The sequence below is a fragment of the Lytechinus pictus genome, chromosome 15, assembly GCF_037042905.1.
Source record: "Lytechinus pictus isolate F3 Inbred chromosome 15, Lp3.0, whole genome shotgun sequence".
In the NCBI taxonomy this organism is placed as follows: Eukaryota; Metazoa; Echinodermata; class Echinoidea; order Temnopleuroida; family Toxopneustidae; genus Lytechinus; species Lytechinus pictus.
This window is the reverse complement of record NC_087259.1, coordinates 11842967-11858567: the sequence shown is the minus strand read 5'-3', so window position 1 is coordinate 11858567 and position 15601 is coordinate 11842967. Positions and strand designations below refer to the sequence as shown.

General features: G+C 37.1%; 1 protein-coding gene across 1 annotated transcript in view; it reads left to right on the top strand.

The window, feature by feature from the left end:
• LOC129277279 (GTPase-activating Rap/Ran-GAP domain-like protein 3) overlaps positions 1-11164 on the top strand; it is a 43871-nt gene extending 32707 nt beyond the window's left edge. The window contains exons 13-25 of the mRNA XM_064110180.1: positions 142-252; positions 780-854; positions 1355-1418; positions 2117-2164; positions 2990-3088; positions 4382-4495; positions 5056-5219; positions 5764-5916; positions 6396-6462; positions 7501-7581; positions 7971-8089; positions 8554-8659; positions 9381-11164. Coding sequence (XP_063966250.1) covers positions 142-252; positions 780-854; positions 1355-1418; positions 2117-2164; positions 2990-3088; positions 4382-4495; positions 5056-5219; positions 5764-5916; positions 6396-6462; positions 7501-7581; positions 7971-8089; positions 8554-8659; positions 9381-10306 — 2127 coding nt within the window. The 3' untranslated portion in view covers positions 10307-11164. The remainder of the gene's footprint in view (positions 1-141; positions 253-779; positions 855-1354; positions 1419-2116; positions 2165-2989; positions 3089-4381; positions 4496-5055; positions 5220-5763; positions 5917-6395; positions 6463-7500; positions 7582-7970; positions 8090-8553; positions 8660-9380) is intronic.
• Positions 11165-15601: the final 4437 nt, after the last annotated feature.

The following is a 15601-nucleotide window of genomic DNA, read 5'->3' as shown; positions in this document are numbered from 1 at the left end:
AAATTGAAATCAAACAAAACATACAAACAAAGAGAGAAAAGACTCATCATTTGACTGCCAGCATGACTTCTGTCAATCAACAAATAATTTTATAGAAAATTAACATAAGTTTTATTCGTTTCTGTCTGTGATTAACATCAGCAAAACATGCTAAACAAGAGGTCATTTAGTGACGTCATTCCTGACCCTGTCTGGGGCTGGAGAAGTAAGAAGGAAGAAGCGAGGCAAGCCGAATTTGTGAAGATAGGACAGGTGAGTGACTTTATGACAAACAGAAAGAGAGAAGGGGGAGGAGGGGATAAGAGAGGGGGAGGGCAGGGAGTGTGGGAGAGAGGGGAATATGGGAATGGGGGAATAAATAAGAGGGTAGGAGGTAGGGGCCGACAAACGGTTTTCAAAGTGGGGGGGGGGCTGACCATGCAAAAAATCACATTCATATGGTCATTTTTACGTTTTTTGTACACGGTTTGGAAAAAAGTGGGGGACTGAAGCCCCCCCCCCCCCCGCTTCCGCAGCTCCTGGGAGGTAAAGAAATGTTTACACTTATTTGCGCGTGTGTGTGAGTGTGGGATGGGGGTAATCTGAAGTAATTGAACAAACGAGAAACACTTGGAATTTGTTTGACTGCTTTTACTGCATTTATGTACTCGATTAGTATAAAATTTTCAAAAGCACGTTTTACAAATTTGTTGAAGAGAATATGTCATTTGAACGATGACGTTAACAGGTTAGGACGGATATTTGTTCAAGGTTTGCACAATTTTTATTTTTTTCATCAGGTTCTTAAACTCAAAACCATTGTTAAAGGGGATGCCCCAACAAGCCTTGCAACGACGAGCTTACTAAAGAGAGAGGTGAGAAGAAGATTTTTCCCTTTTCGTTTTCTCTCTGAACAAAACTGTGTCTTCTTCAACTATCTCAGTTTCTTGCTTCTTTGTTTTTTAATTGCTTTGATCCATACAAACAATTTAAGGAAACAAGAATATAAATTCCTGTATTCTGTCTTCATATGTAAGTTGAATTTTGGATTATTTGTATTTTGAGTAATACTATGTCATCTGAACAAAATCATTTCACAGTTGTTTAGTGAATAGGGCTTATACAGTAATCTGCAACCTTGACGCTGCCTTTACGTCGTTTAAATTACTTTTGTTTGTTCTAATTGCGTCTCTCTACTGAAAATCGATTATTTTGCTCTAATTGCGCCTCTCTACTGAAAATCGATTGTTTAGTATTTATGATTATTGTTTCCATTGACCCATCACTATACTTATCCATCCGCTTATCACACATTCACATAGCCATTTACAGAATAAGAATATTTAAAACATTTAATTATCATTTTCCTTTACAGCCTTGGGAACCGCAGTGTATACAGAGTGACTTCCTTTTTGAGATTGTCTGTGGAGATTCGTGGGGTATGTTGAGTTTCAATATTACTAATTTGCATGCACACAATCAAGGACCCCGAGGACCCCTCGGTAGACCAGCAGCACCATGATTGATGCTGCTGAGTAGGGCCATCCTCCCGTTTTCTATTTACCAATTCATATGTATAATTTTATATGTATTGTTATCTGTTTTTTTAACGGAAATGAATTCAATCAATCAATCAAAAATAAAATTCTAAGATAAAGTTACTTGTAAAATGATTGGTAAATATGCAATCCAGTTTACTTATTGCAAAATGCGACACTTGAAATCCTCCAGTTCACTTCTGCATATTTCGAAAGATTTTTTAGACATCTGACATCAGAGATACATTTTTTTTTGTAAGTAGTAACATAATCTTAATATCAACACTTAGTTTTATGTTGTTCACCTCTTCAAGGTTTTGGGTTAAAATTGCTTTCTTTGAAGAGTGGACGGGTTTGATATATCAGGTTTCAAAATATTTTTTTCAATAATGAAAATGAACTAATTTCATTTTTTCTTTCAGTCGACTATTATGACATCATTTGCTTTTAGAATTACCGGTATTCTCTTGTCACCTCTGCGCCTTTATTGCAGGAAACCTTTTCTTTAAAAATAAAGATCTCATCCTAATGGATTTTTTGACAGTTCTTTGCTCTTGGAAATAGACATCAACACTTTTCTTGTTTTCCCCACCCTCTAGGTGATAAGCTCATGGTTGGAACAGAATCAGGGGTCTTCATCATTGAGGGTAAGGATGTTTATATTATTCCTGGTTTTGACATTAATCAGGCAGAAATACTACAATTAAGAAACATCGCAATTAAATAATAATGAGCGCTTTTACAATAATTGTTTTTCTAGATATCTTTTCCAGTTGATTTAAGGGGTTTATTGTCCATAATATTGAAAGAAGAGGTGTCAATGTATTTCACTGATCTATATATCAGTGAGTACACTGTTAGTATCAGTGGTGTAATGACCTACAAGTCTTTTTGTGTTATAACTTCTTATAGTATTTTTTAATGACAGAATTACCCATCTCATCAGTGCCCTGTGTGTCATTCTCCTCTTTCCTCTTTGTTCTTCTTTCCTCTATTCTTTTTTGCTTCCATTTCAATCGAAATATTAAGGGGCTTACCCCAGCAAACTCCCCTCATAGCTCTGCCCCTGTCAGTCAAGGGATTAGCTGCCCAAGATATGTGTGTTCCTTTTTTCACAAAAAAAAATAAAAATTTTTCATTTTCAAGCAGCAACAGCGCATCCCTGAAGTGTTAGGTTTATTATATAAATCTATCAATTATTCTTAACAAGATATATAAACATGCGGTATTCATGATGAATACTTTATGCAGACAAGGATTTGACACTGCTGAACCTATGGCAAAATCTACATTAGATTAATAAACCCCTTAAATCAACTGGAAAAGATATCTAGAAGAACAATATGTAAACGTAAACAATGCATTGTCGGAAATACCGTCCAGCTCGCTATATAAAGGCAAGAGCAGTTGCCCTTTTCTGCCAGATGTATGAAAACATTAAATACATGAAGTGTTTCTCTCTTTTATTTCAGAGGGTCTCAGTCCTCGGATGATCTTTGATAAGACGGTCTCTTTCAAGCAGCTCAGTGTGGTAGAGGCTCATGGATTATTATTAGCCAGAGCTGACAAAGGTATAACCACGGAAACAATGTAATCATGTTTTACCACCAGGGATGTAGTCGAGGCTGGCATAGTGGCCAAATTTGCCGGCCTTGTGTCCTCAGCCTTGACCCAAAGCAAGTGTACAAAGTATATGAGAGAAGCTATTCTCTAGCGGCTTCTTAACTCGGAAGCCTCAACAACATCCCTGATTAATTGCCACTAAAACTCTTCTATTCAGTCGTGACCGTCGTGACCTGCACACTCATATAACATTTGACAAAAATTTATAGTCACAAATGAAACAACAAAACTCATAATAACGGTTAAGATCAATGAAAATTCACTACCATGATTGATCGCCTATATTCTGATTGATTCTTTAAACCAATCACTTGTTTTTTTAATCAGAAAGGTACATTTCTCCTATCACTAGTATTTTAAAGATATTCTGTTAATGGCTCAAACAGTTTCTCAATGGAGGATTGGTCATAATTATGTTAATTTCACATCAACTCACTGTCACAAGCCCAGGGGGGCCAGTGAAATACATCGTTGTACACACGCGTGACCAAGTAATTTCCCAACACCCCCTAAACGAGTTTTTCTCTGTGTGCAAAAGTACCCCCTAAACAAGTTTTTCGCGGGCTTTATTTACACATTTTAGCCCCTGAACAAGTTGTCGCCAAAATATGACCTCGGTGAAAAAGCTTGGGGGAAAAACATACCCTAAACACGTTTGGCTAGTCTTTTATAAAAAAGCTTTTGGGGAAAAAAACATACCCTAAATACGTTTGACCTCGCGATTGACCATTGACCAGTCTTTCAAAACCACCCTTTTTCTTGAAAATTTGTGTTTTTGATACCCTTAACGAGTCCACGCGCAGACCGCGTCCAAAACTGAAAAACACCCCTTTAAACGCGTTTTTTTGGTCACGCGTGTGTACAGAAATATATTTGACTGGCCCCCCGGGGTTACAAGACTGTTAATTAGAACTCTGGGATTTATACAATCTGGGCAGTTTCATGAGCTACAAGTAACGTTACCCATATTACGACTGTCAGGAGTATGACAAGCCAAGTATGTTTTCAATTGAATATGATTTGCTTAAGTTGAAATTTGTAGAAGTCGATGAACATTCTTGATATTCTACATTCCCAAAGGAAAAATTGCCTTTTTAATTTCATTTATTTAAATACAGTCAAAATTTCATTTTTTTGCAGCATTACAACTCTTATGCAATACTATAATTTTTCTGAAGGTTTTGTTAAAAAAATCTTCAATCGCTTATTTATGATTTTTTTTTGTGTTGCTATTTCTTTAGGGAAAGACGGTCGAATATATGTGTTCAGATTATCAGACTTTGAAGGACAAGAGAATGAGGGCTTGATCAGAACAAAGAATGACTGCCGGAATCATAAAATAGAGAGATCAAAAGGTAATAATTTCGTTTTTCAATAAAATTAGACTCTAAGTCAGTGTACACCAATCTGGAGGAAATATTGAAGATGAATTTCTTATAAAGTCAAAGGTAAATTATAAATACATAATTTTCAAACTTTTAAATTGACAGTGACTAATAAGCAAAAAAAGCAAATGAAAAGATATGAAATGGGGGGGGGGGACTCAAAACAGAAGAAAACAGACTGAAAACAGAAATTTTTCAGAACAAGTTGCAAGAATGTAGTGCTCCCAAATATTAAGTAGGCCTGCAGTGTAAGGGATATTTTTAAAGGATGTTGCTATATTTACACTGCAGCAAGGTGATAAGGCGATGCCCTGATTGATCAAAGCTAGCTTTATAAGCTATTATGCAATGTAATAATTTGAGGATAACTCTACCATAAATACTTTTAGCAACATGGATGTATGCTTTGCATTACTCAAGTACTGCTCAAAGAATATCTGGTGCACGAGCTAGTCATATACTTACAGATTCGTTTTGAAAATGCAGCATGCTTATCCAAGATGGAGCTGAATTTGATATTTCCTTTGCAGGCTGCCACCTGTTTTCGGTGAGCCGACCGGGAGGAAGCCATCTTAGAATGGTGATAGCTGTAGGAAAGAAGATGATACTCATGACATGGAAACATAACGCGGCTTGGTCGGCCTGGTGTAAAGCCGCTGATACCGATACGGTTGAAGGGTTTCAATTCACAAGGGTGAGTTAGGAGAGAGGATGGGCAGCCTGAATAAATAGAAAATAATTATCGAAAGGCACGAGCTAGTAAAGTCAGTGAAAGGAACAGTTTGACATAGTAGGGAGAGACGTAGATAGATAGATAGATAGATAGATAGATAGATAGATAGATAGATAGATAGATAGATAGATAGATGGATGGATGGACAGTCAGATGGACAGACAGACAGATAGATAGATAGATGACAAACAGACAGACAGATAAATAGATAGATAGTTTGATAGATCAATGGATAGATACATGGATGGATTGATGGAAAGATAGATAGATAGATAGATGGATAGGCAGATTGATAAGTAAATAGATTAGTAAGTAGGTTGGAAATTAGGTAATAAAATGATGGATTTGTAGAGGTTGTCTTACCGTGTACTCTTAAAACTATTCACATGACCAAGCGAAGCATTACTATATAAAGAGAAGAGACATGAAAAGAAGATAAATAAGGGAAAAATATAAAGAGCAGGATTTGAATCATGATGTCAAATATCTAATCTCATTTACACAGGAGCTGTCTGCTGGCGATGTGCCCTCGTTAATGTGCCTGATCGACGGTGGGCACGGAGATAATCACATCGTAGTCGGATATAGACATCAGTATGACCTTGTCAACGAGAAGAATGGAGACACTTTCAGGCTGCATCTTGTCGATGCAAACAAGGTAAGAATCAGTGGGGGGGGGCAATACAGGTGTTGGCTTAGGGGCAACTATCCCCCCTTATTTCTTAAGTAGTGAAAATATAGGAGAAATAGAGAAAGAATGATGAGTGTCAACAAAAGAGAAATTTGAGTCATGTCTCTGAACATTACCCCCGTCATTCGATTGAGAATAAAAGAAATGTCTCCTTCAGGTCCCCCCCCCCCTCCCATCGAAATATCATGGCAGCGCCCCTGCTTGGAATATTTCTCTAAAAGCACATCAACTTTACAGGCTTTTTCATTTTGGATTTGGAAAACTAAGCACTAAGGCTGGATTAAAGTGGAAATGATTATTGAGGATGTTGACACGGTTCATTTGGCCTTGATCAGGGTGATTATATTTTGCTTTCTTAATAGCTTCAATATTTTGTTCAGAATAGTCTGCATGCAATTATTGATTTTCCTATATGCATTCATATTTATTTCATTTTGATCTGACAGGTTTCACTGGTATCTGCTGTTGATATATATGAAGATGATGAACCGGAGGTACTTCTCTCTTACAATCGTAAGTTCATATCTTCCTTAGATATGGGAGTACTATATCTTTCTCAAAAAGTCTTTACAGGTTTTTCTGAGAGTTTTTCTCTATTTTTTTTTAGTTTGTTCTAATATAGCTTTAGAAATATAATTGATAACAATTATGTTGATGATGGTAATAATGAAAATAATGACATGATGATAAAAAAAAAAAAAAGATTAACAAAATAATGATGATTGAACTACTACTACTACTACTACTACTACTACTACTACTACTACTACTACTACTACTACTACTACTTCTTCTACTACTACTACTATCACTGCTGCATCATCATCATCGTTATCATACCTATATTTTGCTGATTTTTAACAATGAATCAAAACATCTAGAATATTAAAAATAATAATGAAGATGATGAACATGGTGATGATGAGGATTGATTGATTGATTGATTGATTGATTTTATTTGTCAAGAATATCACAGGAGATTACAATGAAATTGAGGAAATACCTTGACAGGATAGCCCATGAAAGCCGAAAGGCTTATTTCCAATGGGGTCCTATAGTTAGTATAAAACATTAACATATTTTAACAAAAAAATATAAACTACGACAAGTACTGGAATATTGGAGAAAAAAAAATACATACAAACATATCCATCAGTCATATAATTTGCAAACATCTGAAGCAAACAATAATCTTCCTAATATGTGAAACAAGATTATATTTTAACATACCCTAATGTATACATTATCTACAATACTAGAAACCAACTGTACAAAATGTGTTATTGAAGATGATCCCAACTCACTAACGGTACTATTTCTACTACTATAAACTGCTACTAATACTCCTACCCCTACTACATGTACTACAACTAAAACTTCTTATAAATCATCACCATCGTTGTCATCATAAACATACCTACATTCTGGCCCAAACTTCCTCACAGAATCAAGAATCTTATTCATCTGAGCTTATACAGGTATCTACTTTGAGCCCAGGGGACTTTGAGATCCTAAACTTTTAGATGCATGCTTTTTCTCTCTTTCATGCAGATATATCACAGTTCAGACGATTGAATGGCGAAGCTTCTTCAGATTTTGACATGCATTGGAATTCAGCTCCAAGGGCAATTGGTAAATCTTTTTTAATGACTTTCTTTGAGCATGTCAAGTGATTTTTTTGTATGGAAATTTTCAAATTTGGAATAAAAATTGCAGTTTTGAACATTTACAATTTCCCCAGATAGATTTCTCTTTAATTTTGGTAAATTTCATCATCTCAGACTGAATTGCTCAATTCAAGTGTAAATAAAGGGATTTTGGTAAAAATTTGTTCATGAGGACGCAGAAGCAATAGAAACATTACTTTTTGTGTGTGCACATGTGGACAGACATGATGCACCGAGATTCAGCTAGTGTAGCAGAATAAAATACGACTCAGAGAATCTTTATTTCTGGTATCATATTCCACTCTTTTGATATGTAATAATGTAGGATCGAATACTGTATCTTCTATTTTGCAGTGTGCGCATTTCCCTACATCCTAGCCTTCACTCCAGACTCTGTGGAGATTCGTCTAGTTGTCAATGGTAATCTAGTTCACACGATGACCATGCCAAGAATCAACCTCATCACATCTAAGGTAGATATGTGTTTCATACCTGATATCATCACCATCATCACCAACACCATCTCATCATCAGCGTCACCATCATCATCATAACCATTCCCACCACCACCGCTACCAGCACTGTCGTCATCACCATCATCATCGTCATCACTTTCATCTTTTATTATCACCACTGTCATCTTCATTTTCAACACCATGCATCATCATCACTGTCATCATCATCATCATTACCATCACTATGACAAAACAGAGAATTACCATCATCATCATCATCATGCCACTTGCCTTCATTACCAACACCCCCCCCCCCATGACTACCAATCAGATTAACTATTAAAAGAAAAATGTTTATCGAGGCTGGTATCTTACAATTTACAAAAAGCTAATAAACCATGCATTGGAATCACTATGACATCTTTTTTTGTTGATTCATTATTTATTGTTTGTCTATTACGGTAATTTCTTCACTTACACAGTGCGATATGTACTTCACATCAATGGGTATGGATGTTCTCCAACCAAGTCCTAAGGAGCCTGTCCGTGCTTTCAGTCCCCTCTCCAGTCCTACGTCACCACCACAAAGTGAGTTAACATAAGAACTCGGTTGAAAACCTGGGAGACAAAGGGAGAGGGAGATAGAGAAAGCGAGAGAGAGAGAGATGCATAATAGAGGAAGAGAGAAAACTCACACGCGAGGGAGGCAGAAAAGTGTATAGCGAGATATAGACTTTCATACAAAGATGAAGTGTAATGCAAAGAATATGAGATAGCTAGAGAGATGGACACTGGGTCCCTTTTCACAAAGAACTCTAATTATGGTAACTTTGCTTTGATGGGAAGCATCAAGGAAACTCGATTTTTGTATTGGCTACTGAAGCCCTGTTACCATGGTACTTTGTACCATGATGGCAAAGTTACCATTATTGTAAGCCATTTATCAAACGTGGGTTGTTCATGACATTAACCTGAAAACTTTCCTGAGGTTTGCCAGACATAGCATACTGATGTGTGTAATCTGGATGCCAAGAATTGTAATTTATCTCTTACTGACAGGTCATTGGAATACTTTGTCAGGTGCCCAGTAAAAAAATGTGCCTAACTTTGAATCAACTAGTAAAAATTCGTATCCATAGGAGTGTGGAGTAAAATCATGAACACAAGTACCGGTGTGAAAATTATATAATACCACAGTTCAGGGCAGAAAAAATCAAAATTCTTTCCTTCATGCTCCGAATGGTTGAGATGTCTGCCAATGTGCATCAATGACATGAAGTTTACATTATTTGTCCTTTGTATTTTTCAGCCTACGGTCCTTTCTCAGGTGCAGCAGTGAGGATTTACAAGATACCCTTGATCAGTCTTGTAGGACAGATGAGTGAGAGACCACTGCCAACCCCCTCCAACAACTGCCGACCTCGTTCCTTCATCTCGCCTCTTGTCAACATTGCAGAGTCTCCACCGACACCCGCTCGACGTTTCCAGATAACTTCGGGTTCCCCTACAAAGGACGAAGTTGATTCAGAAATCCTGACAGTAAGCATCCCAGTGACGTCATTACCTCCACAAACATTAACAAAGGTCAAGGCTGGTCCTAGACCTTCACAAGAATACTCAGACTCTGGCTACTCTGAATCAGACTTCTCTTTTGAATCAACAGATTCCCTTCCCGGAAGGTATCCAACCTCACCAAGCAAAGGTGGGGAAACTGCAGAAACACGCAGGCACAAATTTGGTTGCCTCCGGTCACCGCGACTAGTAAGACGAAAAGGGAATTCAAAACAGGCAGACAACGATGCGCGTGCAGAGCTCCTCGGTCAGCCAAGCAAACGGGCAAGTGGACGATCACGGTTCACGTCAAGTACCTCAAGCACGCAGTCAGACTCAGTCTTTTATCCAGTACGCATTGAGAACAACAATAACAACAAGAGTGAGGGGGACATAGGGTTTGAGTTCATCCCTCCTCCTCGAAGCCCACTTGCTGATCGTCTTGGCAGCACTGGAAGCACGTTGTCACAGCAGTCAGAGGCAGAGATGAGAGTCGAGTTATTAGGGCATTTGATTCACTCTCCTCGCTCTGATCGAGTTTCAAATACATCTTCACTTCAGTCCGAAGACGGTGGATCCGTCTTTCTTGAGCTCCCATCGAATGGAAAGTCAACCAATGGTCACCCACCGAGCCCGTTCGCCTTATCGACTTCTGTTGATGATGACGATATTGATTTGAAATGATAGTAATGCTAACTGTTGTCATGTGTTGATGTAATTTTGCATTTCATATGATTTTGTGTTGACTGAACAAAATGATGGGCTTTTTACACTGCCCCGATATGAAATCATTTTGCAGAGTTATGCATGAATTTGTATTATGTTTTGTATGAATATGTCCATTGCCAACAAGTTATCTGCAATCTACCCTATTCATCACCTTTAACAAGCTCTAATTTATAAATCCCCAATTTGGATTCCCCTTTGGGTGTGTCCCCTCGTCACGTATCTATTAAACCCAGTGGAATATACAGGTAAGTGGGTCTCCTCTATGTGGAACTTATAAGTCTTTAAATACATCTGGCAATGCCAAAGTCATGTAATGTCAAAGGTTTGAAGTAATGGTGGCAGCAGTGGGATGTAAACCCACTCACCTTTAAAGCAGATACGAACCAAAAGCGTCGTCTCGAGTCCTCAACTAATCATACCTGGCCAGTTTCCTTACCCATAATGCTAGTGTAGTCTAGTAATATAGACCCACTTGAACGCTATTAACTACTCAATACATTTATACCGCAATAATTATGTTACCAAGTAGCAAAACAATTACTATTCCTCTTAAAACATTTTAGTTTCTTTATACAAATACAATTATAGGTCAATTTGTTCTCTGTAATATTAGATATTTTTTAAAACGTACATTTTAAGACTATGTAATAAGAACACACAGTTCACTCCCCCTTTAATACAGTTTCTTAACTCTCTCGATTCAGGCTGAAACAGATTCATTAATTCATGTGCACATTTTATGCAAGATATCAACTGAAAGAGGATCGTAGGTAGATGTAAGTTTGTAACAAATATCAAGATTCATCGAGTAAATTTTTTTTATTTCTGGTACCGCAACAGACACGACATCTCTGACCATCAGAGATTTGGCAGCCTTGTACCCTTAAGTTATTTTAAAAGTATAAATGACAATGTAAAAATTTGAGAATCTGTTCCGTAGATTAGACTATTAATAAGCTTGATATTAAAAATAGAATGACTGGTTGATGGGGATCAAAATAATCTAAGCTGAAAGTAGAACCTTTACCCTAACCCTATAGAAGTACAGCAAACCTTGGGGTGTTTCACTAATACTTCAGTCACATTTGCTCAAGGGCGGTTGTATGGCGAGTCGAGAACAGCCGTTTTAACATTCTTGCACCAGCTGCATACAGGTGGCTTGAATAACAAGTGGAATGCCTCTGGCCGTCTCACCTGCATCACGCGATTCAATATAGCAGCAGTGCTGATTTTGAAAACTACTATAACTCGCACAAGATGTTCATTGATACTTGGTTACTCTTATTTCCACGTTTTATGAACTAGACCAATACACTTATAGAGATATGATGGCAATTCAACAAATACCCCCAACGTGGTCAAAGTTCTTTGACCTTACATGACCTTTGACCTTGATCATGTGACCTGAAACTCGCACAGGATGTTCATGCAGTGATACTTGATTACTATTATGTCCAAGTTTTATGAACTAGACCAACACACTTTCAAATTTATGGCTGTAATTCAACAAATACCCCAATTTGGCCAAAGTTCATTGACCCTAAATGACCTTTGACCTTGATCATGTGACCTGAAACTTGCACAGGATGTTCAGTAATACTTGATTACTATTATGTCCAAGTTTCATGAATCAGATCCATAAACTTTCAAAGTTATGATGGTAATTCAACAGATACCCCCAATTCGGCCAAAGTTCATTGACCCTAAATGACCTTTGACCTTGGTCATGTGACGTGAAACTCATGCAGGATGTTCAGTGATACTTGATTAACCTTATGTATAAGTTTCATGAACTAGGTCCATATATTTTCTAAGTTATGACATTTCAAAAACTTAACCTTAGGTTAAGATTTTGATGTTGATTCCCCCAACATGGTCTAAGTTCATTGACCCCAAATGACCTTTGACCTTGGTCATGTGACATGAAACTCAGGCAGGATGTTCAGTAATACTTGATTAACCTTATGGCCAAGTTTCATGAACTAGGTCCATATACTTTCTAAGTTATGCTGTCATTTCAAAAACTTAACCTCAGGTTAAGATTTGGTGTTGACGCCGCCGTCGCCGCCGCCGCCGCCGTCGGAAAAGCGGCGCCTATAGTCTCACTCTGCTATGCAGGTGAGACAAAAATGAATAAAACTGTTTTCGACTCGCTGTACAGCCGCCATAGAGCAAATTTGACTGAGGTATAAGATTTAAGTTTGACTAAAATTCAGTTGCTTGTGGTATACACGTGTAACACAACCTCACATTCATGGGTTGCTCTCTATGGATTTGATGATTAGCGTAATGAGCACAATTTTTTGATGGGGCCAGATATGGTGTATGGAGCAAAATTTCTGAAATTTATGCTGCAAGCGAGAAAAGTGACAGAGGGGAAATTTTTGCTTTCTTAAGGACGTTCCACAGTTATGTTTGTGCGCATTGTGATCTGCGCATAGTTTACACTCTGCGCGCTGACGTCACAATGGATGAACAGGTGATTAATTAGCTGCGGGTATGAGCTGATTTTTATCATCTTCTGCACTTTAACTGCAGATCCGATGCGTTATTTCATGAAGCTAAAAAATTGAATTATTCCATGGACCATGCAAAAAAATATTCTCTACAATTTTAAAATACTTTACTCTGCAGTGCTGCCAAGATTCACGAATATTACCCCGAGTTTGAATAAATGGTAGAGTGGTTTTGATTTTTTCTTCACATAGATACTAAGCATTCGGCGCATTTTTTGTGTTTTAAAAAGCACATTTGCTCTAATAAAAATGCTGATAGTTTAAAAACAAGCACATGAACCCTTATTTTTTAATGTTTGTACCTCTTAGGTATACCTTCCTCTACAACTCTGCAAATTTTGGTGAAAATTACATGGATTTTGAATAAAGTGCACTATTTATTGTACGTTTGTAGTTTGTTACTGAAATTTACATTTTTTAGATTGGGATTTTGTTATCTTTTACGCCATTTTTAAGAACTGACAGTGCTGTTAAACTTAAAATTGCAAACAAATAACACTATAAATAGATTCTCCATTCTAACGATACAATTATTAACTCTTGCGAAATTTGATGACTTTTTCATGTATTTTGACTGAGAAATGGAGGTTTAAACTCATTGTAGTAATCTTGGGTGGTCTAAAAATGCCAAATTCTTGTGAATGCGCAATTCTTAAGAACATCAATTTGGGTGAACTTTGAAGCTCTATAGCAAAAAATCAAGCACATGGACCTATGCTAATTTTTGCATATTTCGAAAATTAAGGTTCTAAAGTATCTATGTGCAAAGTTTGGTAAAAATTACATGGATTTCATTTTAACTGTGGAACGTCCTTAATACAAAAAAATCTTATTTTTAATTAAGACATTTTCAGAAAATAATACAATTTCCCTGTCTCCTTTTTTCTCAGTTGGTGGTGAAAATTTGGGGGGTCCATGGCCCCTTAGTTCCCCAACCTGTTTACCAGTGCATTAAATATTACATATTAAATATCATGAGCACATTGGCACATAAGCATGATTTTAGTCAGACTTTATCCTTTGTGAAACCACCCCTAGGAAAAAAATGAATTTAATAATAGTTCTTATATTCTCACATAGTTATAAAGGTCATTTATTTGGACAACATGGTTCTATTCATACTTATATGTAGACTTAAAATTCATTTGGACAGCATGATTCTTGTCATATGTATATGTGTAGGCTTACAATGAAGGTATCATCAATATGACCAAAAGAAATCTAGAAGTTTCAGTCGCATATGGTGCATGTACTGTATGTCATGATAACGATAACTGGTCTACATGTAAGAGTTTTTATCTGATCCGGGTCAATTTACCTTGCATAGATTATAAATGATTTTATAAATTGTGTAAGAAAATTTTCACTTGAAATATCAGGGCCCTCCAATCAGTCTCAAGTATTGAAAACTAGCGACGTCACAGTTCTTCATACAGGAAATGTATGACTATACATCATATTTTACGAAACACATTGAAAGGATGCATACATCCCCCCCTTCGGAGGGCGGCCACTTCCATTGACGAGTGGATACCAGGTGCGACCAAAAAAACACGTAAAAAGGATCTTTTTAAAGATTGGACATGTTACGTAATAAGGATGTCAAAAACACTAAATTACTGAAAATTGTTATTTATTTCTCTAGTTTAGGGGGTCAATTCAGGCAATATTTGTCAAGCGTACCGTTTTCACGGTTTTCAATAATTTGTTAAGGGTAGGGTTTCACAACCAATAATTTTTAAGGGGTGCATTTTCAGAATATGGAAAATACTTGCTTAGGGTGCTTTTCGAAACCCCATGGTCGCTCCTGGTATGATCCACTCGTCAATGGAAGTGGCCCCTCTGGGATACATTCTAGATTGGTGTTGATCCTATCGAGCTCCATATCACAAAGCTTTGAAATGATCCTACTGGTAGCTCGGCCTAAATCGACCTCAAGGACCTGGTTAGCATTTTATCAATATTTGTTGTGGCTGAGAAGCACTGCTCCTTTGGCAACTATTCTGTCACATGAAAGATTCAAAAAGTCCTTTCGTGAAACGATCCACAGATTAAAATCACGTCTTATATACCCCATCGTCAAACAGATTTTTGTCGTCCCAACAATTTGACTTAGGCAGAGTTACCTGTAGGACAGATTTCCACAATAGATTTTATTGACAATGTATAATCAGTCGTATAAATCAATCTATGATCAATCATAAAGCTTTGTGTTATGTGGCCAAATTACATGTAGGTGACTCGATTAGGAGGATCCCTGTTTTGACACTGATTTTTTATACCAAATATAGCATTTCATCCCCTGCCAGATAGTGAATTTCCTTATTATGGCTTGTGCATTAGCTGGATTTGTTTTCCTTCGTAAATGCACAAAATATGACCAACTGCCTTGGGTTGGAAAAGATGGCCTTTTTTATCTTCACGGACATCAAGAACCTGTGTTTTATCCCACTTAACCATTAAGCATAATACAAAACTGAGCCAATACGGCATTGGCTTGTCATATTCAAGTCTTGCAAAGTCTGGCCAGGGACGTGAGAGGGAGTTCTGGCTTACTTTATAGCCAGCTACATGTATCTTAAGCAGCCCCAAGTCTAATGGAATACAAGTTTCAAATACCGTTGTTGCAATAGCAGTTCTGAATAACCATTATGAAGGTAGGCCATGGTATGAATAAATAATAATAAGTATACATGTACCTTTGCACAAAGAATCTAGTATTCATAACTTCAAG